This window comes from Cyprinodon tularosa, unplaced genomic scaffold (assembly GCF_016077235.1).
Source record: "Cyprinodon tularosa strain WSP-4 unplaced genomic scaffold, ASM1607723v1 ctg1420, whole genome shotgun sequence".
Taxonomy (NCBI): domain Eukaryota; kingdom Metazoa; phylum Chordata; class Actinopteri; order Cyprinodontiformes; family Cyprinodontidae; genus Cyprinodon; species Cyprinodon tularosa.
Genome location: NW_024038244.1, coordinates 42,729 through 69,176, shown reverse-complemented (window position 1 = coordinate 69,176; position 26,448 = coordinate 42,729). Strand labels below are relative to the sequence as shown.

Genomic DNA, 26,448 nt, shown 5'->3' with positions numbered 1-26,448 from the left:
AAACTGAACCTCCCCACATATAGAGCCAAAAACCCAGAGGACTCAGCAGGGGAGGAACAGTGGACGATTAGGAGACGAGACAAACACAAAAACCTCTTTCCACTGGGTGCTAGGATCCAGGACATGAACCAAGAAATAAACTAAACTGACAGGCTAACAGAAAGACAAGTAATGATCTGGCCCTGAATGCTCAGGCTGAACTGAATATAACCCAGAGGAAACAGGTGAGAGGAATAAATTATAATTGAGGCAGGGAGGGAAAACGACAGGTGAAAGGAATTACTAATTAAGGAGGAGCAAACAGGCCAGATCACGACAGAAGAACACCGCTATCATTTAATTCCCAAAAATTTGCCACGTACAGAATAAAGATTAAAACTGTATATCCGGACAGAGGAGCTGTCTTAATTAGATAAACTATTGTGGAAAATATCAGTTCTGACACACAACAGGCAGCTAATATTAAAGTGTAATTAACTCACACATCATCAATGATAATTATCCTAACAACCAAAACCTTCACAACAGCGCCCTCTGCTTCATGTTATCTCCAGGCATGACTGCGGAACCCTCCAATGAATCGGCAAAACACACGCTTGCAATATTGTCCCAAAATCTCAGCCAGTCGATGTTTCATCGTCATCTTTTCTTCAAACTTTAGAGGACATTTTTATTAAAGAGAGAATTAGCTTTAAGTGTCTTTGACCAACACTTTAAATCACCCTGCATCAGTTGCCTGCAACACCTCTGTGCTTCAATATAACATTTGTGATATTTTCTATTTTCCTGTCACCATCACCAAGAAAGAGCACAACAATGAGTCTGAACAGCCACCTTTAGCACACATTGCTGGTTTTATTATGCTGATTTTTTTGGCCAATAGTGTTCATGGGTTTGATAAAACTGAAGTAAACAAGATTCAGATCCACTAGGCAGTTATTCTTAGAACATAAAACTCATACAATAGTTTAGTCATTTTTTCAGCTTACTTGTGGTCTTTAACAAAAACAATGCAGTAAAAACAGGCCTGGGTATAAAACGACACAGTAAAACCTTATCATCCATTTTCTGACTCACCAGACACTTAAACCTTGAAAGTACCAAAGCAAAGGGAGAAAAATATGTATATATAACAAATATATATCATATCCTGTAATTACGGCAAAACTTTAAATATTCCATATATTTTAAGAGTATTATTCATATGGATGATTCTACTGGAAATCAGTCAAGGCTTTATATCTTAAAGGAGAAAACATTAAAGATTAACTTTAAACCTATTAGATATAAATGTAAAAAAAAAAGAGGATTAGGGCCACTGAAAAAAAAAAGTTAACTGATTTTTAAATTTGATTTCAGTTTAATATGGGAAAAAGGTCAGAATTCGGACTTTAATCTCAGAATTCTGACTTTTTTCTGAGAATTCTGACTTTAATCTCAGAATTCTGACTTTAATCTCAGAATTCTGACTTTAATCTCAGAATTCTGACTTTTTTCTGAGAATTCTGACTTTAATCTCAGAATTCTGACTTTAATATCAGAATTCTGACTTTTTTCTGAGAATTCTGACTTTAATCTTAGAATTCTGACTTTAATCTCAGAATTCTGACTTTCTTCTCAGAATTCTGACTTTAATCTCAGAATTCTGACTTTTTTCCCATATTAAACTGAAATCAAATTTAAAAATCAGTTAACTTATTTTTTTTCAGTGGCCCCAATCCTCTTCCATATGTCTTCTTTATATGTTTTCCCTTTTTTAAATTAATTTAGAAGTTTTTGTATTTTCTCATCACATAAATAAGAGGGTAGCCTCCACATATTTCTCTACATCTAACCTTCAGATGTTATCACTATGCACATGCTCTCTAGGCATCGGCTGAAACCTGGCGCTAATAAACTTGTGCAAACATATAATGATTTTAAGGTGTCATGACTTAACATCAACATTAAAAAAGGACATGTTTAATAATATTTTCTGCTCTTTAGAGAAGGACACAAGCATGCATACTCTTTGGCAGTATGCTATGAGGTGCCCCCAGGGACATAAATCAGAATTAACTTGCATATACACATATTAAATTACACTCTTCCATATAATATACTGAAAACCTCACAAAAACACTAGTAAAAGCTCTCACATAAACTAGTGAAAACGTTTACCTCTTATATAATCTACTCAAAAGCTCTCATACAAAGTAGTGAGAACTGTTCATATAAACTGGTGAAAAGCCCTACCTTTCATACACACTACTAGAAAGCTTTCATATACACTATTAAAAAGCTCTCATATACACTACTAAAACGCTCTCATATACACTACTAGAACGCTCTCATATACACTATTAGAAAGCTCTCATATACACTATTAGAAAGCTCTCATATACACTATTAGAAAGCTCTCATATACACTACTAGAAAGCTCTCATATACACTATTAGAACGCTCTCATATACACTACTAGAACGCTCTCATATACACTATTAGAACGCTCTCATATACACTATTAGAAAGCTCTCATATACACTACTAGAATGCTCTCATATACACTATTAGAACGCTCTCATATACACTATTAGAACGCTCTCATATACACTACTAGAACGCTCTCATATACACTATTAGAAAGCTCTCATATACACTATTAGAAAGCTCTCATATACACTATTAGAAAGCTCTCATATACACTACTAGAAAGCTCTCATATACACTATTAGAACGCTCTCATATACACTACTAGAACGCTCTCATATACACTATTAGAACGCTCTCATATACACTATTAGAAAGCTCTCATATACACTACTAGAATGCTCTCATATACACTATTAGAACGCTCTCATATACACTATTAGAATGATCTCATATACACTATTAGAACGCTCTCATATACACTATTAGAAAGCTCTCATATACACTATTAGAATGCTCTCATATACACTATTAGAACGCTCTCATATACACTATTATAATGCTCTCATATACACTATTAGAACGCTCTCATATACACTATTAGAACGCTCTCATATACACTATTAGAACACTCTCATATACACTATTAGAACGCTCTCATATACACTATTAGAAAGCTCTCATATACACTACTAGAACGCTCTCATATACACTATTAGAATGCTCTCATATACACTATTAGAACGCTCTCATATACACTATTAGAAAGCTCTCATATACACTACTAGAACGCTCTCATATACACTACTAGAATGCTCTCATATACACTATTAGAACGCTCTCATATACACTATTAGAAAGCTCTCATATACTCTACTAGAATGATCTCATATACACTATTAGAACGCTCTCATATACACTATTAGAAAGCTCTCATATACTCTACTAGAATGCTCTCATATACACTATTAGAAAGCTAAAATATATGGTCCCCCTCCTTTAATTTAGGCAAACATTGCTCAAATATCACCGAATCCAGATGGTTTGTTGTTGATGAAGAGAGGAATAAACACAGTTTAAGATTTGCAGCTAAATTAATTTGTTTCCATATTATGGAACTGCTATCAGGCACTTCCCATCATCTTATATCAGTAATAAAAAATTATAAATACATATTTGGTATTTGGTGACTTGACTTTTATTTCTGTCAGGCTGAAGTGAAAAAACTTGGAAAGAGACTGATTCTCTTGGCGTTTAAAATAACAACACAAAACAGCATAAGAAAACCGCATTTATTTTTTTTATTTTACAATTTTGTAAACAACAGCGGCTGATTAAATTAAATGTCTCAACCTTGTATAATTTTACGACTTTTTATTTAACCAAGAAATGATCCGAAAGGCCTGGGAAATGATCAGATCCGCTTATGTGGCTGCAATGCGCGGCGCGCTCCCGACACAGGTGGAACAGATTTTCACATGGGAACAGAATTTCGCACAACACCGGAAAAGGATCTCTGTTGAAGCATAAACATAAAAAATAAAGTCGAGTAATGCCCATGCTTCTGTGAGTTGTTTAGCGGATAGCTGAGCATGAATCAATAATTTTATTTGATACAATTTCGGCCGGAGATAGCACAAAATGTACGGAGCTAGCCAGAATGACCTCCGTTTAAAACAACTTCCGGTGTAATGACGGTCCTTCCTGTTTCACTGAAACACCTTCCGTTTCAACTGAAATCCGCTAATAGCTTTTCAGTAGTGTGTATGAGAGCTTTCTAGTAGCGTGTATGAGAGCCTTCTAGTAGTGTATATGAGAGCTTTTTAGTAGCATGTATGAGAGCTTTCTAGTAGCGTGTATGACAGCGTTCTAATAGTGTATATGAGAGCTTTCTAGTAGCATGTATGAGAGCTTTCTAGTAGCATGTATGAGAGCGTTCTAATAGTGTATATGAGAGCTTTCTAGTAGTGTATATGAGAGCTTTCTAATAGTGTATATGAGAGCGTTCTAATAGTGTATATGAGAGCTTTCTAGTAGTGTATTTGAGAGCTTTCTAATAGTGTATATGAGAGCGTTCTAGTAGTGTATATGAGAGCTTTTTAATAGTGTATATGAGAGCGTTCTAATAGTGTATATGAGAGCGTTCTAATAGTGTATATGAGAGCTTTCTAGTAGTGTATATGAGAGCTTTCTAATAGTGTATATGAGAGCTTTCTAATAGTGTATATGAGAGCGTTCTAGTAGTATATATGAGAGCGTTTTAGTAGTGTATATGAGAGCTTTTTAATAGTGTATATGAAAGCTTTCTAGTAGTGTGTATGAAAGGTAAAGCTTTTCACCAGTTTATATGAACAGTTCTCACTACTTTGTATGAGAGCTTTTGAGTAGATTATATAAGAGGTAAATGTTTTCACTAGTTTATGTGAGAGCTTTTTACTAGTGTTTGTGTGAGGTTTTCAGTATATTATATGGAAGAGTGTAATTTAATATGTGTATATGCAAGTTAATTCTGATTTATGTCCCTGGGGGCACCTCATAGTATGCAGCAATAGGTAGAGGAGCGGAAAGGTGAGGTACTCTATGCTTCATCCAGCGCAGAATAATAAAATATTGATCTAGATCAGAGGTCACGGATTAGCGCACAACAGTCCAGATCCGGACCAAATCTGATCTAAAACATTTATAAATTACTGCATGTTGTCCCATGGCATAGTCTAACTTCCCTTGCATCCAGGACCAGGCTGCACATGATACAAATTAACCAATGGGCTGTCAGTCTGGGTTGCTGCTGCTAGCGATGGGAAAGAAGGAGAAGACGATGAGAAAAAGAGAGCAGAGAAAGTGTGGACTGCTGGAAGAACTGCGGTGAACTGGTGAAAGAAAAGTGAAATGGCGTGCTCAAAGATGACCCTGCACATTTAGAGGATGTTTGGCTCAACCTGCTGCTGTGAAGCAGGATTCTCCACCATGAACAGAATCAGCAATAAATCTGGATCCAGGCTCAAAATGAGCTCCTTGATATGTGCTTGAGAATGGCTTAGTCTCCATTTAAACCCAGGTTTAAAGCCTTGCAGGGCAGCCTAAAGCCCACTGCCAACATTAAGACAGGAAAAAGAAAATAACAAACGCTCAGTTCAGGTGTTTTATAAAACATGTGAATCAGGAAATTGTCTATATACCAAATTAAACGATTGTTGCTCTATACTTAAAAAAAACACTTTAGATTTTAAAATTGAAAAATGTTCTATTTTTTAATTTAAAAATTCAAGGTATAACATGGATGCATTAAAAAAAACATTTTATTTCAGTGTTAAATTCTGTTTAAATTAACAGATTAATATTAAAAAATGTCTCTGGACCTTTACTGGTTGATGATTTTCTTTATTCTGACTCCGCTGATTTTTAATTGGTTACCCCTGGTTTAGACGGTCTTTGGACCAGGAGCACCAAGACACCTTATAATGGTTGAACTCTTTTTGTCTTTCAAAATAGCTCAGTAAGTTTTATATGTGAGATTAAGTTCTGCATTTTCAGCTCTCTTTAAATGTCATAACCATGAAGGAGAACAGATTGGTCATCATGATCTGTGTTTGATTCATCTCTGGGAACTTTGACACAGTGGGAGGCACCTCCTGTAACTCATTGACTTTGTAGTTTCAAATGTTTGTCAGGAGGCAACAAGGGTTATTATTTACCTTTAAGTCACTGGATGTATTTCCTTTGACTTTACCTGCCAAAACCTCCAAAGGTTTTCATGTGAAGCGAGAGACATCATGACTCCCTGCGTCAGATTCGTTTTGGACTCAAATTAAACGCTTTTTGACAAGAACCTTCATAACGTTTTTTTCTTTTGTCTGTGATGCAGGACACAATGAAGAAAGATGTTTCGTTAGAGCAGAACGGGAATCAACAGGAGTCTTTTGTGAGTTTAGAGGACAAACAGTAACTGTGACGTTACCGATTTCCCGTTTTGCTCTCAGATCTGTTCTCCTTCTTTTGTTTCTCTTGCTTCCTGTGTTTTTGTTGCAATGTTCTTTGAGGCTCTTTGATTTTTACACTATCTAATTCTCTTTGCATGTTTTACTCATCAGGCTGACGATGGCATTCGTTGGAGAACTGGATCGGAATATGCCAGCCCAGAACACAATGATGTGCCTAAAAACAGGGTGTCTCCCCCCTCCCTGTTTGGAAAATACAAGCCCAGCTTACAGACACTCAAGCCATTCCGCTGGTCTTCACCACAGTCAGTTTCATTGGCGACATAACGTAACAGTGCCTTGTACAGGTGCTGGTCATAAAATTAGAATATCATGAAAAAGTAGATTGATTTCAGTAATTCCATTTAAAAAGTGAAACTTGTATATTATATTCATACATTACATACAAACTCATATATTTCAGATGTTTATTTTGTTTAATTTTGATGATTACAAATGACAACAAATGAAAATATCAAATTCATCATATCAGAAAATTAGAATATTACTGAAGACCAATAAAAACAAAGGATTTATAGAAATGTTGGCCAACTGAAAAGTATGAACATGAAAAGTATGAGCATGTACAGCACTCAGTATTTAGTTGGGCCTCCTTTGGCCTGTATTACTGCAGCAATGCGGCGTGGCATGGAGTCGATCAGTCTGTGGCACTGCTCAGGTGTTATGATAGCCCAGGTTGCTCTAATAGTGGCTTTTAGCTCTTCTGAATTGTTGGGTCTGGTGTATTGCATCTTCTTCTTCACAATACCCCATAGATTTTCTATGGGGTTAAGGTCAGGAGAGTTTGCTGGCCAATTAAGAACAGGGATACCATGGTCCTTCAACCAGGTACTGGTAGCTTTGGCACTGTGTGCAGGTGCCAAGTCCTGTTGGAAAATGAAATCTGCATCTCCAAAAAGTTGGTCAGCTGCAGGAAGCATGAAGTGCTCTAAAACTTCCTGGTATGTGGCTGCGTTGACCCTGGACCTCAGAAAACACAATGGACCAACACCAGCAGATGACATGGCACCCCAAACCATCACTGACTGTGGAAACTTTACACTGGACTTCAAGCAACGTGGATGAAGTGCCTCTCTTCTTTTCCTCCAGACTCTGGGACCTTGATTTCCAAAGGAAATGCAAAATTTACTTTCATCAGAGAACATGACTTTGGACCACTCACCAGCAGTCCAGTCCTGTTTCTCTTTAGCCCAGGCAAGACGCTTCTGACGCTGTCTGTGGTTCAAGAGTGGCTTGACACAAGGAATGCGACAGCAGAAACCCATGTCTTTCATACGTCTGTGTGTGGTGGTTCTTGAAGCACTCACTCCAGCTGCAGTCCACTCTTTGTGAATCTCCCCCACATTTTTGAATGGGTTTTGTTTCACAATCCTCTCCAGGGTGCGGTTATCTCTCTTGCTTGTACACTTTTTTCGACCACATCTTTTCCTTCCCTTCGCCTCTCTATTAATGTGCTTGGACACTGAGCTCTGTGAACAGCCAGCCTCTTTAGCGATGACCTTTTGTGTCTTGCCCTCCTTGTGCAAGGTGTCGATGGTCGTCTTTTGGACAACTGTCAAGTCAGCAGTCTTCCCCATGATTGTGTAGCCTATAGAACTAGACTGAAAGACCATTTAAAGGCTTTTGCAGGTGGTTTGAGTTAATTAGCTGATTAGAGTGTGGCACCAGGGGCCATCAATTTTGAACCTTTTCACAATATTCTAATTTTCTGATATGATGAATTTGAGATTTTCATTTGTTGTCATTTGTAATCATCAAAATTAAACAAAATAAACATCTGAAATATATGAGTTTGTATGTAATGTATGAATATAATATACAAGTTTCACTTTTTAAATGGAATTACTGAAATCAATCTACTTTTTCATGATATTCTAATTTTATGACCAGCACCTGTAGATATGCTGCTATAGAATCCATCCAGGTCATAGTCATTCCAAAAAAAGAAAATTACAAACAATCTACTGGACTTTGTTTCCAACTTTGAAGACATTTCGGTTCCCATCCAGTAAGCTTTTTCAATTCAAACCTTAAACAGAGGGGGTCGACATGGCTTTCAAAAACCTACAATGCAGCAAGTGAGTTGATTCCTTCCCACTAGCATCACAGCCCCTATACAGCAGACCGGACATATTCAGCCAGGCCAAAAATTCCCTTAACGACCGACCTTTATCAGGCATTGCAGGCTAACAAAAGAAGCCAAAAAAAAAACCCTCCCCAGGGGATGGAGCCCTTCGTCTATTGCTGCAACTAACGATTATTTTAAAAATCGATGAATCGGCCGATTATTTTTTCAATTAATCGATGAATCAGACAAAAAAATATTTTTTATATTAACCTCTTTATTCCATCATAAACATTTTAGACAGAACAAACAAGCACACAAGTACAGGTTGCTCATTAACTGTACTGGTGCAATATGAAAAATAAACGTTTGTGTTAAAACTACGCAAACTTACATGAGAAATGTAGCTGTACATCCACAAAATATAGGCTACTTTGTTTCATAAAGCGCAAAAAAAGACATTTTTGTTTTTTAAAGCCCCTAAGGGGTTCAAACAATAGGTCCCCCCATTTCAACAAATGAGTTTTTTTAGACTAGAAGAGTTCTGCCTTTTAAGACAGGAAAGTATAGCAGTTAAAGTTGCTACTTGAGAAAAAAACTTAACCATAGAGATAAAAATAGCCCTGTGATTCAAATTATAAATTGTATTTGGAATAAAAATGAGAGAACTAGGGGTGCTAAAAAACACATCCTCCAAAGACAGATATTTACATGGGAATGTGGCAGATAATTAATTGACATATTACTGATCTTGCTGGATTTTATTCTGCTTTACTTCCATAAATTGCAGGATCTTCTTTACTTTATCTTTGCCAGAAGATTTAAACTTTAAAAGCCTTGCCCTCATAATTTGCAAGTTAATTTATTTATAAAGTAAATATAAACGCTGCTTAAGCTAATTCAAATGAAATTAAAAGTCAAATAAGTAGCCAACCTTATCACTGTCTGTAACCTACTAACACGGTAAGGAAAGCATCAGATGAGCTACCTGAGAAACTAACGTTACGTTTCCCCACTTTAAAACGAAACTGATCAGCTCTCTTCACTGCCATCGAAGGCTCCCACGTGTTTCCTTTTCAGGTGCTGCATCATAACAGTGGTGCTTCCGTGCCATGTTCATTTGTTTTTACAAAAGTTACGACTTTTTTCGCTTTACAAAGCGCAGGCTGTCTGCGAATTGAGACGCAGCTTGCGTTTGCGGTATCGGTCATTAAAACAGTTGACGTTTCTGCCTTTTGAAAACAGCCTTTGCTCACCTGCAGCGCTGGCTCGCTCTGCCGTATTTTTTTTCTTCCTCCGTATCAATCAAGTGGCAGTGATGACGACGGAGGCGGATGACGCATTAATTGCGCGACACAACTAATTGATGATGAAATTCGTTGCCAATGCTTTTAAAAGTCGATTTTTATCAATTTTATCGATTCGTTGTTGCAGCCCTACCTTCGTTCGTTTCAATTTGCACGTTTTCACAACAAAAACAAGGTTTTGTTGGGCTACTGTATAAAACCTCAAACTCAATGGTATTTCTGAGATTTTGAATTGAGAAAGCTTCCTGGATGGGAAGAGAAACGTCCAGTAGATTCCGTAAAAGTAAAAAAAAAAAAAATCCACTGGACTTGGTTTCCAAGATTTGAAGACATTTCGCCACCTCTCCAGGAAATCCAGTAGATTATTTTTCATTTTTCTTTTTTTTGGAACTTCTAGGATATCTTTTTTATTTAGCTCAACCCAATCATGTGCCACTACTGGAATTGCAAATTTCAGCCTCTTTTTATTCGACCTTTCAGTTTATGCAGGACCTTGTTTGACGTTTTTATTTATCTCTGCGGATTTAAAACAGCTATCAAAATGGGTTTTGGTCTTTATGACACTGTCTGTTCTCTAATCACTCTATATAACTCATACGTTTGACCATTTTAACTTATGGTTGTTAAATTCAATGATAGCACAGGAACACCATACTATATATTTCAAAAATTCAGATATAGTTCCCAACCCAATGGGGGTGTCAAACATTTAATTGGATCAAATCACTATTGCTCTGTAAACATGCCTAACTAGCTCTGTGTTAGGAAAACAAATAAAAAGGTAAACCACGATCAAATAGTTAACTCTGCACACATACAGTATGGAATATATACAACTAATTGAATGAGTTCTATTGAATGAAATATAAGAATTTACTGACAAATTTAATTCAACTCCAGGTAAAATATATTTCAGGTAAAATCTGTTGAAGTTTAACTAAACTAAGCTTCTATGTAAACAAAGAAAAAGAAAGGAAAGTGGTTGAAAACCGTAATCGAGGAAATGATGCAAGCACAGTGGCATGGATTTATGTGTAGGAACCAATGTTTATCTTGAAGAGTTTGGAATGAGGTCCAATTAGCTTTTAAACTAATTTGCAGCAAGTAAAGTAACACAGCAGCAGTTCAAACCAATTCACAATGCAAATGCAAAGAGTTAAATAAAACATTATTTGGAAAATAATGTTTAATTAAAGGATTTGCTCAGAAATCAACAAGCATTTAGTTATTTGATTCTGAACCTTCTGTAATTGTTCCTTAGGGAATAATAAAAATATAAGCCCCCCTAGCTTTTTCAGATTTGTAGTCAGATGATTTATTTCGGCAGACTTAATCATTAATCATTTGGTAACATGTTGGTGATCAGTGTAATGTGCATAACTGGAAATACATAATTTATATTAGTGTTTAAACCCTTAGTCAAATAAAGTTTTAGCATTAGAATCAACAACTTAGCATACGGTGTCATGGAATCATCATTTGTTAAACCAGAGATGGGGGATCTGGAGTCATCAAGTCATCTCTATGTCATGTATTTGACCAGGTGAGTCCAATCTGCACAGGTTCAACCAGATTGGACTCACCTGGTTCAGTGAATGGGTAGAACAAATACATGACAAAGAGATGACTTGTTGACTCCAGATCCCCCATCTCTGCCGTAAACACATGAATGATCAAAAATCATTGAAAATCCAAGTGTTTAGCTTTTAATGTGCTTTTAATGACCTACCTTTGCCAGATATTTAACCTCTTAGCTTATTAAAAAGCTGTCGAGCCTGAAACAAGGGAGCTAGTTTTGTTTTCTCTCAGATGAAAGGCTCCATTTTTGGACATCTTAAACTTTCCTGTAAACTCTAAGGAAAATGTTGCCCTACTTAACTCTGACAGACAGAAGGTTCTGATTCTTGTGGCCTTGCAGGACTTTCTGTTTATGGCATCTCTCCAGTGTGGCTGGCTTGAGAGCAAACACAAGTGGATGGTAAAACAGGAGGGAGCTGCTTTGTCCCTAAGTACAGTGGAAACAGGATTGGATGTACCTGAGGGAGTATCTTTTGAAAGGGAGGTTTGCAGTAGTTTGAGGGGAGAGCACAGCAGAGCAAAACTGCATTTTCCTTCATCGATATTCATGGTTAACTAGCCTGAACATTGGTCCTCAATGTCCAAAATTAATATCATAGCTTGTGCCATTAAATAGGAATTAGAATAAGAGAGGTTTGGTTTAATTATACGCTATATTTCCATTTCAAAGTCATGCACCTTTTTTTTTCTTTAGCCCAACAAAAAATCCCAATGCAATATATTGAAGTTAGTGGTGGTAAGTCCTATGAATATTTTAGCAGTGTGGTAAATGTGTGTTACCTATCATTGGTAATGCTCATGTTCTGTACAGTATGCAAATCTGATAATCCTATTTGTTATGTTCAGTTCACACCCTGTGGACAATGCCAGCTTCCTGTCATTTACAACCTTTGCCTGGATGACTCCCATGATGTGGGCCATATTCAAGAACAGGCTGGACATGTCCTCTCTTAGCCTGTCTCCATTCGATGTGGCTGACACCAGTGGAGAGAGGTTTGTGAATCTTTTTTGTTGCATTATCTAATGTTTTTACATATGGACTGCTACAAAAAAATAAAGAAATCTGCATTTAAAATGTTCTAAGATGGAGGTATTCAACAGGGGTACTCGACCCCTAGGGGGTCCAAGGAGGTACTGCATGGGGGTCGCAAAAGTTTTGGTTGATTATACTTTTTTTTTATATTTCCCGCTACAATTTTAATTGAAATGTTTTTAAATACACATTAACATGCATTCAACACACTGTAGTAAACAGATAAATGGAGGCAGAAGATGTCTTTCAGTCATCAATGCACACAGTCAGCGACACACAGGAGCTCTTTCAAGCTGGGCACCGTTTCATTCACAACACCTGTCCCATCAACCAGGAATCAGAAATACTTTAATAATCCCAGGGAGAGATTACTTTGGTTACATTACTCCATCTGTAGTAGAGTGACTATAGGACCAGTTTGATGTAACACAATTTCATAGCATATATATAATTAGGGGGTCCCCGCTCCATCTCGCCATCAGTTTGAGGGTCATTGGCCTGGAAAACGTTGAAGACCCCTGATCTAAGAAATCGTATCCTAAAGCCTCCTCCAGATGCCCTATAACTGTCGAACTAATATACTAATAATAAAAAAAGTTTTTCTCAACTTGTCTGGTTATCTAGCTGTGTCTAAGAAACAAGACTAGGAAGCAGGAAAAAGAAGAGTTTATTTCATCAAGTTTGGCTTTATGGTCTTAGATCTTATGGGGTAACAAAAATAACCCCAGGGCTGTGGGTAAAAGTGTCAGTGCCTCCTTTCTTCAGGGGTTACCTTACCTCCATCTTTCAAGGCTACAAAATATTGGCACAATGTCCTTTGCAATAGCCTTGAATTGCTTCAGAGGTTTATGTTTCTCAGCTCATGAAATACGGTCCGATATTTACTTAGATTCAATGCAATATTCTTACATAAAAGTTCGAGAACACTGTGAGCGTTTATTTGTAGGAAGAAACCTGGTTGTATCTTAGCATCCACTTACTGCTTGCTGTGCAGGCTGCAGAGAATATGGGAGGAGGAAGTGGCAAGGAAAGGTCTGGAAAAGGCCTCCCTGGTCAAGGCGGTTCTTCGATTTCAGAGAACGAGGTTCATTCTGGCTGTCTTTGTCGGTTTCCTTGCGTTTGGATCAGCATTCGTCGGCCCGGTGAGTTTTACTTTCATGCTTATGATCATTTACAGATGACATGTTTTTTTAAAGAGGTATGATTGCCATTCATATAGTGATAGTAAAACATTGCTGAAATATCTACTTTAAAACACACATTAGATTTGGACATGAAGTGGACATGAAGAACTAAAGAGCTGCACCATCTTTTGGTCAGAACCTGTTATTCAGTGAAAGGTTAGAGCCAGAGTAAAAAGTGGCTGGAATTTGGAGGGGATTTTACCGGGAGTTGTAGGGAAGTTGGCTGCCATTCGGCTGGTGTTTGACTGTGAAGGGCCATTTTTAATGGCTGCTACTGTGTGTGATAACTTTGTGGCCGTCCTTCAAAAAACTGCCTTTTTCACCCTACCCTAAGACATCACTGCATTTTGAAGTCTAAAACTGGAAAGTAACTATTAACTACGAACTGTTGACATATGTGAAGTGAAATCTGACCTCTTGACCTCTGCAGTAAGGAAATCCTTGATTTTTTAGCAACAAGGGCTCAGGCTACAACATCTAAGGTACTCAATCAAAAACATGCAGTTGTCATGATTTAATTTAAGGTCTCACCCAAAAATGCAGAAGATCAAACAGAGAGACCAGGGAAAAGTTTAACAGGTTTATTAAGAATATTGGTGATGAATCCAGTGCTGCTCAGAACATTGTGCAAACCGGAACTGGAAGGTGAGGGGAAGACACTGCGGTTAGTTCAGGCTCAGTGGGAAATTAGATTCTTTGGTTTGAATTGGAGGAATAGGTTGCAGACTCACTTCTCTAGAAAAAGGTGTTCTTTATGGAATCCAGTCTGTGTGGAATGTTCCAGAGATTGTCTTGTTTGGTTTTGGGCGGACAGGGTTACTCAGACTGCGGTTGTTCCTTGGTGAATGGAGAAGCTGACTGCCACTCTGATTTCCTGCAGTACTTGAATGGGCTGCGGTGCAGATGAAACCTTTGCTCAGTGTGAAGCTTGAACGACCTCTTGGGGAAAGTGGATCCAAACTTCCTGTTTGGAACCCCAGCTCAGTTAGAAGCTCAGTTGATCCTTCCAGAGAGAGAAGTTCCGAACAAATCCAGTTTGCAGGATGACTTCCTGCCGAGAGGCAAAGACAAAAACAAAGTTAAGACTCAGGTTGACAAAAACTCAGTTTAACTCAGCGAAACTCAGCTTGGCTAGAGTATCCAAAACTGGCAAACAAAAACTCAGGTTAGACTCTACTAAACTAAGCATGGCTAGAGTACCCTGTATTGGCAAACACTCTGGCGTTGAGGTAGTGGCAGTCAGCAGCTTAAGAACACTCCACAGGTAATGAGGCAATGAGCTGCAGGTGTGCAGGGAGGCCCAATGAGGACGGGGCACCACCTGGTGGAGAAGGAAAGGAAACACAAAAACAGACCACACAAACTGGATTCCTGACAGCAGTTTTATTGTGATAATTATAGCTAATGATTGGGAAGCTAATTAAAGTATCTGGAATTCATTGAATTTACTATTAAATAAAAATCTGTCTAAGAGCTTTTTAACCTCACTTAATTTTTGTTGTAGAAATAGACTAAATATATTTGCCTCTATGGGTTAGGCTTAGTTTTTCCTTTACCCAACTGGAATTTTCTTCATTATGGATTCTGAAACAGAGCAAACCCCCACTTTTCAGATGTAGTTTTTTAAGAAATCTTGAAAAAAAGTACGATTTTCCTTCTGTTTCATAATTATGCAAAAAATTTGTGTTCCTCGAATATAATGAAGGTTTTTATGATTACCTGGTGTCTCCCTGTCCTCCCCAGGGCATCATTGTTAACAAAATCCTGAACTATATTGAAAACCCTGGAAAGAGTACGGTGACCTATGGTGCCGGTTTGGCCGTGGCTCTGTTCTGCACCGAGTTCTTCAAAGCGTTCTTCATTTCCCTCATGTGGGCGCTAAACCTGCGCACAGCAGCCAGACTGAAAGGAGCCTTCTCATCCATGGCCTATCAGAAAGTCATCTCTCTCAGGGTCCACAGCGGGATTTCAATGGGAGAGGTAAAAAAGACATATTTGCAAAGTTTTCCAGTCTAATGCAACATGTAGAAACTACTTTCTCTTCTGTCTTCCATACATGCAGATGATAAATGTCTTGACCAATGACGGCCACAGGTTGTTTGAGGCGGTGCTTTTTGGAAGCTTTGCATTCAGCACCCCAGTGATCTTCATTGCCTGTATTGTATATGCCTGCTATGTTCTCGGTTACACCGCCCTGACAGGAGTCTTTTGCTACATCCTGTTTGTCCCCATACAGGTCAGCAGCTCTTATCATAACCTCAACATTTAGTTTGTTTTCTCAGATACATTAAACCAACAATAAAAAGCTATAAACAGTAGTTAATTTAAGATTATTGATGGCATTCAATTTAAAGATGATATTGGATATAAAGGAAATAAAGGACGACAATATTTGACCTGATTTTGCAGCTGGGCTGGGAAATGCTTTTTGTTTTTATAGGAGCACCTTCTGAAATACTGAATTAGGTGTTTGTTTTTTTATGCTAATCAACTTTGAATGCAGCCTTGAACAAAACTCTTTCCCTGCAGTTTTCCTTGGCAAAATTAATCAACAAATTCAGATGGAAAGCAATGCAGATAACAGACAGCCGCGTTCGCACAATGAATGAGATTCTCAACAGCATAAAGCTCATCAAGATGTACGCCTGGGAGGAGTCCTTCGAGAACAAGATTGCAGGTACGTTTAGAAGCTGCATGTCAACCAATTAGTGCCTCTCAAAATATCACTGCACTGGAAAAAATCCAATTCTAGATAAGTCCTTTTTTCTTAAAATAAGTGCATTTGTTCTTGAATTGAGGAGATAAAAGAGACATATTGCCAATGGAACAAGACAATTTAGGTTTAAAATAAGAAAACACAATTGCATTGTCTTATTTCAAGCGCATATTATCTAATTATCTTATTCTAAGAGTAAAAATACTCATCCCATTGGCAAATTATCTCATTTACATACTCAAATCAAGGGTAAATACACTTAATTTGAGAAAATTTTAGTTATTTCTGGAACATTTTTGCAGTGTGCAAACATTTAAATATAGATAAGTCCATTTTTCTTGGAATAAAAATTTTCTCCCTTAATTTCAGCAAGTAGGACAGTTTTCTAATGGAATAACATGAAATGTTTCAAACAAGTATTTCTGTTTCAAATACATAATAGCTGATTCTTTTCTTTTAAAGGTCAAAAAACCGTATTCCTTTGGCAGATTTTTTTTTTTTTACTTATTCAGCTTAAGGAAAAATAAATTCATTTTAAGAACATTTCTATTTATTTGTAGATCCGTTATTCCAGTGTTGGAAACCCTTGAATGTATATATGTATGTCTATCTGCCCATTAACTCTTTTAACTGCTCAATTAATGGACCTTTGATGTAGTAATTATTTATTAGTTGATTTATTGATTTAATAACGTTGGGGATGTTTCTAGAGGCCTTGTCCATTTAAAAACTGAAGTATCACTGATCTTCCTTTTGCATTATGGCTCGATTGGAGAGCATATGTGATTTATATCTTCACCCAGACTACCAATAATATCTAAATACATCTGGTTATTATAGCACAGTTATACTTATTCGTTCTGAACCCTCCTATTGTGGCTCTGGCTATTTGTGTAGAGTTGCTTATTAACAGAAAGATGAACCTCGTGTCTTTTTCATTTCCTATTGGGTTTTCTTATGAGATCGCTTTATATTTGAACTCAATCATCTTCCCATCCATGCTGTGCAGATAAGTCATTTTTTCTTAAAATAAGTTAATTTGTTCTTGGGTTGAGGAGGTTAAAGAGACATTTTGCCAATGGAACAAGACAATTTACACTTTAAATAAGAAAACACAATTGCATTGTCTAATTTTAAGTGTATATTATCTAATGATCTTATTTTAAGAGTAAAAATACTTATCCTATTGGCAAACAATTTAACTTACCTACTCAATTTAAGGGTAAATACACTTAATTTAGGAAATTTTAACTTATTTCTATATTGTTTTTCCAGTGAGGATGATGTTGGCACCTCTCAGAACAATGTTGGAGGAATTTAGGTCAAAAAGTTCACATTTATCTTGTGTGATCAGAACAGCTTTTTACAAGTTTGACGTCTTTGCTCTGAAGCATGAGGCAAAAAGTAGGACTTTTAAAAAATAGAAAGAGACTTCAGACTCTGCTTAAGTACTGAACCTGTTTGCTTCATTTAATGCTGCTGAAGATTCTCAGTCAACCCGGTTATGTTCATTCCAAAAAAGTAAAAAAGAAATCCACTGGACTTTGTTTCCAAAGTCTTTGTTTGAAGACGTTTCGCTTCCCATCCAGGAAGCTTTTTTAATTTCAAACTACATTTTACACTGGAAAAAATGGAAACCTAGAAAAGTCATTTTTATATTAAAATAAGTGCATTTGTTCTTGGATTGATTATCAAAGAGACATTTTGCCAATGGAACAAGACAATTTACATTTAAAATAAGAAAACACTATTGCATTCTCTCATTTCAAGTGCTTTTTATCTAATTATCGTATTTTAAGTGTAAAAATACTAATTCCATTGGCAAATTATCTAATTTACCTACCCAGATTAAGGGTAAATACACTTAATTTAAGAAACCTTTTACTTATTTCTAGATACATTTTCCAGTGTACATTGAAATAGCTTCCTGCACAACAAAAAATGCCTTCTAAAAAATAAGAAAAAAATATACCGTTTTAAGTAAATAATTGCTTATTCTGAGCAAAATAATCTGCCAGTGCAGCAAGCAAATGAGACTTGGTAAGATTTCTTAAAAGAAGAACATAATATCCGAGTAGTAAGCATCCAAAAAAACTTAAATCAAGTATAAAAATCTACTTTTTCTTTTACTTGATAAGATTTTTTGTCTTATTTTAAGCAATGTATTAAACTAGTCTGTTTTTCTTACCTAGAATTAATTTCATTATTTTGGTGTAGTGAATCTAAAAATACACTTGACAAAAACTTTAACACGTTTCTTTTATTAGCATTTTAGCAGAAATGTCACAGAATTAAACGAAATACACCCCCCCTCCAAAAAAAACTCAAAAAGCTGAGGGCTGCACAGGGTAACAATAAAGTGATGGTGATGTAGCAGTATCGCTACGCTCTACCCCTTCTATTCATTCTAGCTAATCTGAATCGTTCAATTCCATTTGGAGAGCGAGAATATCTGTGGTAACAGCACTAGACATCTTCCAGGCATGTGTGGAAAACTAGCAGCAGTTCAGCGGACAGGATGAAAGAACGCTACTGTAGCCGGCGCACGCGGATGACGTCATACACGCGCCGCTTCGTCTTTAAAAGATAAAAATATAAAAAATATAACCGCGGATGTCTGGGGGACAGTGATACGCCTACGTTATGATTGCTGGTGTACCATAAAGAATAAATTATAAACAGTTTAATTTGTGCTTCAAGTCGTTGCCCATAGGAAGACTTTACTTGGATATAACCTGACAGAATATCTTCAGAACGGCTCCAAATGACACAAAACTTATAGAGCATGATGTAATAACGTAAAATTAGGGGCCAAATTTAAAAAAGGTGTTCCCTTTTAAGGTAGAGCTTCTATTATAATAAGCATATGTATGATGTACAGTAGTTATGATGTATTGTAGTTTACTTTGTTCTGCAAACAGTAAATGATCCACTAGTGAGGTTCAGAATCTCAAAGCTAAATTATGAATGGCAATCTCAATGGCCCTATCAATTTGAATGCAATCACAGTTGATTAGCTGCAATATCTTAATGAGATGGGGTCAGTTCTTAAAACAGGTTAATATGAATTGTCTTGTTGTCTTGAAACAAGTAAAAATGTACTCACAGTCTAAATGTTAACGCGACACAGTCCACAATGTGTCCTATTTTAAGAAAAAAGCTGCTCAGAATTAGTTTTATTATCTAGTTAGGATGAAAAAGGTGAATTTTCTTAAAACAAGTCAAATAATCTTAACAATATTCAGTCTTACTAAGAAAATACATTGAAAAACAAGTGTAATGAGACAAAAATGCTGAATTCAAGTTTATTACACTTGTATAGATTTTCCTTTTTTGCAGTGTGGATGGGAAGCGAAATGTCATCAAACTTGGAAAATCAAGTGGATTTATTAATTTTTTTTAAACTTTTTTTTTTACTTCATTTACTGGTTTTCACAAAATTAGTTTACTATTATTTCCTTGCAAACCACCCAAAGGGACTCTATTTAATGGTAAGGACACTTCTGAAAGCCATGGATCTTATTAAGGCCCATCAGAGAGAAGGAGGTGGAGTGAATACAAATCACAAACTTCAGGTCTTTCTTTGAAAAAAAAAAGTTAAATTTTCTTTCTACTTGTCTTAATTTGCTAATTTATGTTAAATTCCTTCGTTTACACGCCACATGTAAAAATGTCCTCCTCTTTACAGGATTGAGAAAAAAGGAAAAGAAGCAGATTCGCCTGGTCAGCTACATCCAGAATATAAACACCAGCATCACCAGCATCGTCCCGACCCTCGCCACTGTTCTCACCTTCCTGGTTCACACTCTGCTGGGTTTATCGCTCAATGTGTCTGATGTAAGTACAGCAGCGCTGAGCTGTGAATAAGGGATTGGAACGGAGAACTGTCGCCTCGTTGACATCAACTAAAGAGTTTCCATCTAAAGCCCATCAGGGTTGTTTTCACCTCATTGTTTGATTTTCTGTAAACAGGCCTTTTCTACTATCGCCATTTTTAACTCCATGAGGTTTGTCCTCGCCTTGCTGCCGTTGTGTGTGAAGGCCCTGGCTGAAGCTGCTGTGTCTCTGAGGAGATTAAGGGTACATTTTAAATAACTTTTTCCATTTTAAAGCTTTAATTGCAATTTGCTCTCATCAGTGAGGGTTTGGCCTTTTGTATTATAAAGATCAATGCAAATTATTTGTTTAAACATGTTGGTCTATCACTTTAAATCTCAGTATTGTTCAATGAAATCAGTGGTTGTACAGTAGAAGCCATCTTTCTGCTGAGAAGTAAAATCTGAGAAACCTTATCCATTAGTTTGGTTTTAAGGGAAGCAACCAATTCACTGCAGAAATTAAGATATAAGTAATTCAGTTTTTTTTTTTTAAATAAGTGTAATTTCCCTTGATTTGAATAAGCAGACCAGTTTTTTCGATTTACATTTAAAATAACAGCTCCAAATTGGAAAAACGATCTAGAAATAAGTAAAAACTTCTTAAATTAAGTGTATTTACCCTTAATTTGAGCAGGTAAATGAGATAGTTTGCCAATGGAATGAGTATTTTTACTCTTAAAATAAGATAATTAGATAATATGCACTTGAAATAAGACAATGCAATTGTATTTTCTTATTATAAGTGTAAATTATCTTTTTTCCATTGGCAAAATGTCTCTTTTACCTCCTCAATCCAAGAACAAATGCACTTATTTTAAGAAAAAATGACTTGTCAAGATTTTGATTTTTTCCAGTGCATTGTCTTATTTCAGGTGCATTATATCTAATTAGCTTATTTTAAAAGGTAAAATGTTCATTCCATAACCAGATCATACATTTATTTTAAAGATATGTTGTTTTAAATCAGTTTTCGCGGTGTTGTAACCCTAAGCATCCAATGTGTGGTTGCTGTGTCAGAAAATCATGCTGCTCCAGAACCCAAAGCCCTACCTGCAGCAGAACAAGGACAGTCAAACAGCTGTAGAGATGAGAAACGCCACGCTATCCTGGACCAGTGCTGCCAGCGAACAGGATCACCTTCCCAGCCAGAACGGGGAGGTGAAGGAAGACAAGGAAGAGGAGAATGGTCGTAGTCAGAGCTTACCAACCCTGAGAAACATCTCCTTCACTCTGCCCAAGGTCTGCTGGGAATCGGATTAGCTTATTGTCGTGTTTTGGTTCAGCCGAAGCCTGAAGGTCTCTGTGTTTCTTCCTGAAGGGCAGCCTGCTGGGTGTCTGTGGGAACGTGGGGAGCGGAAAGACATCACTGATCTCCAGCATTCTGGAACAGGTTGCTACGCCATTTTTTCCACTGTCACTAGTTTCTGACGTATCTTTGCTTTTAAAAAAGCTTTTGCAGTTTAAGCAATCCCTAAATACTTATCCTTAAATCTTCCAGATGCATCTTCTTCTGGGTTCCATCACAGCAGATGGGACGTTTGCTTATGTTTCCCAACAGGCCTGGATCTTCCATGGAACAGTTCAGGAGAACATCCTGATGGGCGAACCGTTGGACCAGGCCAAGTAACAAAACACTGTTTTTCTTTTTCAAGGTTAAAAATGTTTAACCAGGAGAACGTGAAATTTCGCCTGTCATGGTAGTTAAACAAGGACAGAGGTCGTCTGTGTTATCTGGCAGCTCACCTTGGGGAACTGCTGATCAATGCATATGGATTTTATGTAACATAAGATAAGGGCTGTCTCTAAAAAATGTCGTAGAAAGCAGCTTTAATTATCCCTGAGATAGATATCTTCTAGGTTTAAATATATCTACCAGACAGGAAGCTGTTATCACTTAGTTTAGTTACAATTTACCTAAAATTCAGATATAAAATTCTATAACAATGCTATTCATTGTTTGATCTATTTGCTAAAACATGCATTGGCCTCCTAACACATTCCCTCTGTTCTACATTGTTGAACTGATTCTTTTTAAATAACAGAATGACATTAAAATAACCAGAAATATGTTTGAGAGTTATTTTTTTTCTCATTATCTTGGAAATTATGTGTTTTAAAGCAAATTCATTCATTTATAGGTCAATTAATACCCTATAGAAGGAAATTTATGCTTCATCTTTAGGAATCGTTTTGTTTTTCCTTATTTTAAAAGCTAAAAATATAAATATACCTTAACTTGATTGTTTAAGATAGCAGCAGATTTCTTATTGGGATTAATTAATTTATTGCAAATTACAAATTTCATAAAAGTAATAATTCTAATCAATGATTTTATTTTTTTTTTTGTATTTTGATACATTTTGATTAATAGAATGTACACTCACCGGCCACTTTATAAGGTACACACCTGTCCAACTGCTCGTTAACACTTAATTTCTAAGCAGCCAATCACATGGCGGCAACTCAGTGCATTTAGGCATGTAGACATGGTCAAGACAATCTCCTGCAGTTCAAACCGAGCATCAGTATGCGGAAGAAAGGTGATTTGAGTGACTTTGAACGTGGCATGATTGTTGGTGCCAGAAGGGCTGGTCTGAGTATTTCAGAAACTGCTGATCTACTGGGATTTTCACGCACAACCATCTCTAGGTTTTACAGAGAACATCCAGTGAGCGGCAGTTCTGTGGGCGGAAATGCCTTGTTGATGCCAGAGGTCAGAGGAGAATGGCCAGACTGGTTCGAGCTGATAGAAGGGCAACAGTGACTCAAATAACCACCCGTTACAACCAAGGTGGGCAGAAGAGCATCTCTGAACACACAGTACGTTGAACTTTGAGGCAGATGGGCTACAGCAGCAGAAGACCACACCGGGTGCCACTCCTTTCAGCTAAGAACGGGAAACTGAGGCTACAATTTGCACAAGCTCATCAAAATTGGACAATAGAAGATTGGAAAAACGTTGCCTGGTCTGATGAGTCTCGATTTCTGCTGCAGCATTCGGATGGTAGGGTCAGAATTTGGCGTCTACAACATGAAAGCATGGATCCATCTTGCCTTGTATCAACGGTTCAGGCTGGTGGTGGTGGTGTCATGGTGTAGGGAATATTTTCTTGGCACTCTTTGGGCCCCTTGGTACCAATTGAGCATCGTTGCAACGCCACAGCCTACCTGAGTATTGTTGCTGACCATGTCCATCCCTTTATGACCACAATGTACCCAACTTCTGATGGCTACTTTCAGCAGGATAATGCGCCATGTCATAAAGCTGGAATCATCTCAGACTGGTTTCTTGAACATGACAATGAGTTCACTGTACTCAAATGGCCTCCACAGTCACCAGATCTCAATCCAATAGAGCATCTTTGGGATGTGGTGGAACGGGAGATTCGCATCATGGATGTGCAGCAGACAAATCTGCGGCAACTGTGTGATGCCATCATGTCAATATGGACCAAACTCCCTGAGGAATGCTTCCAGCACCTTGTTGAATCTATGCCACGAAGAATTGAGGCAGTTCTGAAGGCAAAAGGGGGTCCAACCCGTTACTAGCATGGGGTACCTAATAAAGTGGCCGGTGAGTGTATTTAAATGAATGGGGTGTGTTTCATCAAAAAGTCATGTCATATTTTGCAGCTCAGAAGGACTTTTACTTTGGACATGAAAGGTTGCAGACCCTGTTCTAAAGCATCTTAGCTGGATTTAACAGTGGATTTTAATTTCAAAGACTCTTTATTCTTTGGGTTATTTTCCTGCTCTTTATGTGCTTCAGCTTAGGGTCAAACTAACCTGACTCCGCCAGATGGATTTGCTCCGCATATCCATCTGGAAACCTTCCGTTGAAGTAATTTTGGGAAGGGGCGAAAATACTGGTTAGCTGATTGGCCTATGTTGGTGATAGACGGGCCAAATAAACCAATCAGATCAATGAAGCATATGACGTACTAACAGGGCGACGACGAAGAGGAGCCAATTGATAGATCAAACTCTTGCCAAAACCAGTCGGGAGAAGAGCAAAAACATCTTTTCCTCTGAGAAAAGCCTCCAGAGCAGTGTTTTGCTCTTCTTTCAGTGAAGAAATACTCTATAATTCCGATAAAACTTGCTCGAAAGCCATGCTAACGCTAGTTTCATCGGCTGAAGCCGCCATGTTCTTTAGGCTGAACTGTCGCGCTTCTCGTCGCGTCACACCTCAACCCGCCTCAAAGCCAACGCTGATTGGACGTTCGTTTGGTGAACGGCTCCAAATTTTCTTTAACGGAGAGTCTCCAGACTGATCTGCGAGTGAAACCTTGAAAGCTCGCGAGATCAGGATGGTCTCACGAGGCTAGGGTCAAACACCTTAAACTGGATATTCTCCCTCAGGCTTTTTTGATAGCTAGCAGAGTTCAATGTTCCATCACGTATGGTAAAATATTCCCGCTCAGCAAAGAGCCACAAACCACCACCATGTTGGACTGTAGGTAGTAAACACACACAATGGACAATTTAATATGGAACCAAATGTTCTGTGGGTCTGAAGGGGGCTTCAGAGATAAACTCTAAGATAGATTTTTATCTATTTCCCTGTTTCTCTGCTTTCTTGAATGATGTTAAATGAGGAAGTTATGTCCCCTAAAAAAAGCCGTTGCGCCTCGGGGGCTTCCTCACGGTTCTTTTCCTGGGAGCAAGTTATTCACTACTCTTAACTCAAACTGGGTAAACCCATGAAAAAAGGACTATAAAACAGGAGTAAAAAGTAACAGAGTTTATTCCAGATCAGGTCGTTACAGGACAGAGAAAAATGCTTGGAGCTTGCACAGCTGTGGGCTCAAAAATCACGTCCGCGGGACGTCCAGCAAAGATTTAGCCCCGAACAAGGTCATCTTCTCCTTCATACAGCTCATGAGTCTATGTGTTGCACCAGGTGGATGCTTTGCTGTCTGTATCAGAAACTGACATGCCATCCATGCCCAAGGATTAGAGATAGCTCCCCTCTACCAGTCCGGCTCCAAGATGTTCCCATATCCTGTGTATTTTAAAAGACATGAAGGCTGTCCTGATTAGATGACCTCCGTACACACAGTGACATCCACAATGTGAAGGAAGGCCTTCTACTCTCTAATCTGGCTAATAAAGTAACAATGCACATGATGTATAAAGAATAAACCTAACAATGATGACCACTGACCATAACTATGTGAAATTGAGCCTGCAGTTAATTAGAGATCTCTTTTTATTGACAAACAAAGATAACTATACCCAAGATTGTGTTTTAATGGGTCAATTTTACTGAAAATACATTTATTTGATCTGAATAGAAGTGCAATAAAAAAAATAGAGATGAAAATATGTCAGAGAAAAAATGTTTTCACAGTTTTTTGGTGTCAGGCTGAAAGTTTCCTGTATTTATGTTCTGCAGATATGACCGGGTTTTGGATGTTTGCAGCCTCAGAGGTGACCTTACTATCCTGCCATATGGAGATCAAACAGAGGCAAGTGCTTTCTTTTATCCTCTTCTTCCTCACCAGTGTCCTGTATCCCTCCAATCTTTCTGCTTCATGCTCACAGCTCTTGTCATTGGTCTCCATCTGGAGCTGTTGATGTCTATGCTCCTTCCAAACATTCACAATAAAACAGACAAATATAGTTCAGGAGGTTGATAGAAAATCACAGATTTTACAAAGTGAAACCTGCAGTAAATGTAGATTGATTGCTCAATGATCATGGTGTTAGGTTTATTGAAGACAGTTTGTGTGTGTACATATGAAACATTGAAGACCTGCCTCCAGCCAGAAGGTCATTACAGGGTCATTCTGTCTTATGACCCACCCCATCCTGTTGTGATCTGTTAATAAAAAGCTCTACTGTGAAGGGAGCAGTGAGAAAGGTGCTGAAATGTGAGCAGGCAGCCTTTCTCCTCCTGCAGGAAGCTGTGTTTGAAAATCCCTTGGTGTGTCAGATTCCTTTTTTGTCCTAAATGAACTCACAATTTTTTGCAGCTAACACATGGCTCAATAGAAATAAAAAGCCAAACTCCAGTTTCTCTGAAATGTAAATATTACATATGATGAATACAACGAGCAAACTGAAATATCAGGCTTATCAACGAAGATGTTTTGCATGATATAATCACACTTTTTTCTTCTATTTAACTTTCTATGAACACAGAGTTTAACTCCCACAATAATCATATTTTATTACACACTGATTTTTTTTCATCATCTGTATCATCAATAAAAAGAAATAAGGGGTAGAAATATTGAACTCTGTGGATAGATTAGATTAGATTAGTTTAGATTAG

At 37.5% G+C, this 26,448-nt stretch overlaps 1 protein-coding gene across 1 annotated transcript in view; it reads left to right on the top strand.

Moving 5' to 3' along the window:
* The window catches only part of abcc12 (ATP-binding cassette, sub-family C (CFTR/MRP), member 12), a 44,906-nt gene that overhangs the window by 2,829 nt on the left and 15,629 nt on the right, over positions 1 to 26,448 (top strand). The window contains exons 2-14 of the mRNA XM_038278619.1: positions 6,275 to 6,331; positions 6,501 to 6,652; positions 12,204 to 12,350; positions 13,385 to 13,532; positions 15,318 to 15,554; positions 15,637 to 15,810; positions 16,104 to 16,251; positions 19,979 to 20,127; positions 20,263 to 20,370; positions 21,186 to 21,407; positions 21,487 to 21,558; positions 21,667 to 21,791; positions 25,567 to 25,639. Coding sequence (XP_038134547.1) covers positions 6,281 to 6,331; positions 6,501 to 6,652; positions 12,204 to 12,350; positions 13,385 to 13,532; positions 15,318 to 15,554; positions 15,637 to 15,810; positions 16,104 to 16,251; positions 19,979 to 20,127; positions 20,263 to 20,370; positions 21,186 to 21,407; positions 21,487 to 21,558; positions 21,667 to 21,791; positions 25,567 to 25,639 — 1,806 coding nt within the window. The 5' untranslated portion in view covers positions 6,275 to 6,280. The remainder of the gene's footprint in view (positions 1 to 6,274; positions 6,332 to 6,500; positions 6,653 to 12,203; positions 12,351 to 13,384; positions 13,533 to 15,317; positions 15,555 to 15,636; positions 15,811 to 16,103; positions 16,252 to 19,978; positions 20,128 to 20,262; positions 20,371 to 21,185; positions 21,408 to 21,486; positions 21,559 to 21,666; positions 21,792 to 25,566; positions 25,640 to 26,448) is intronic.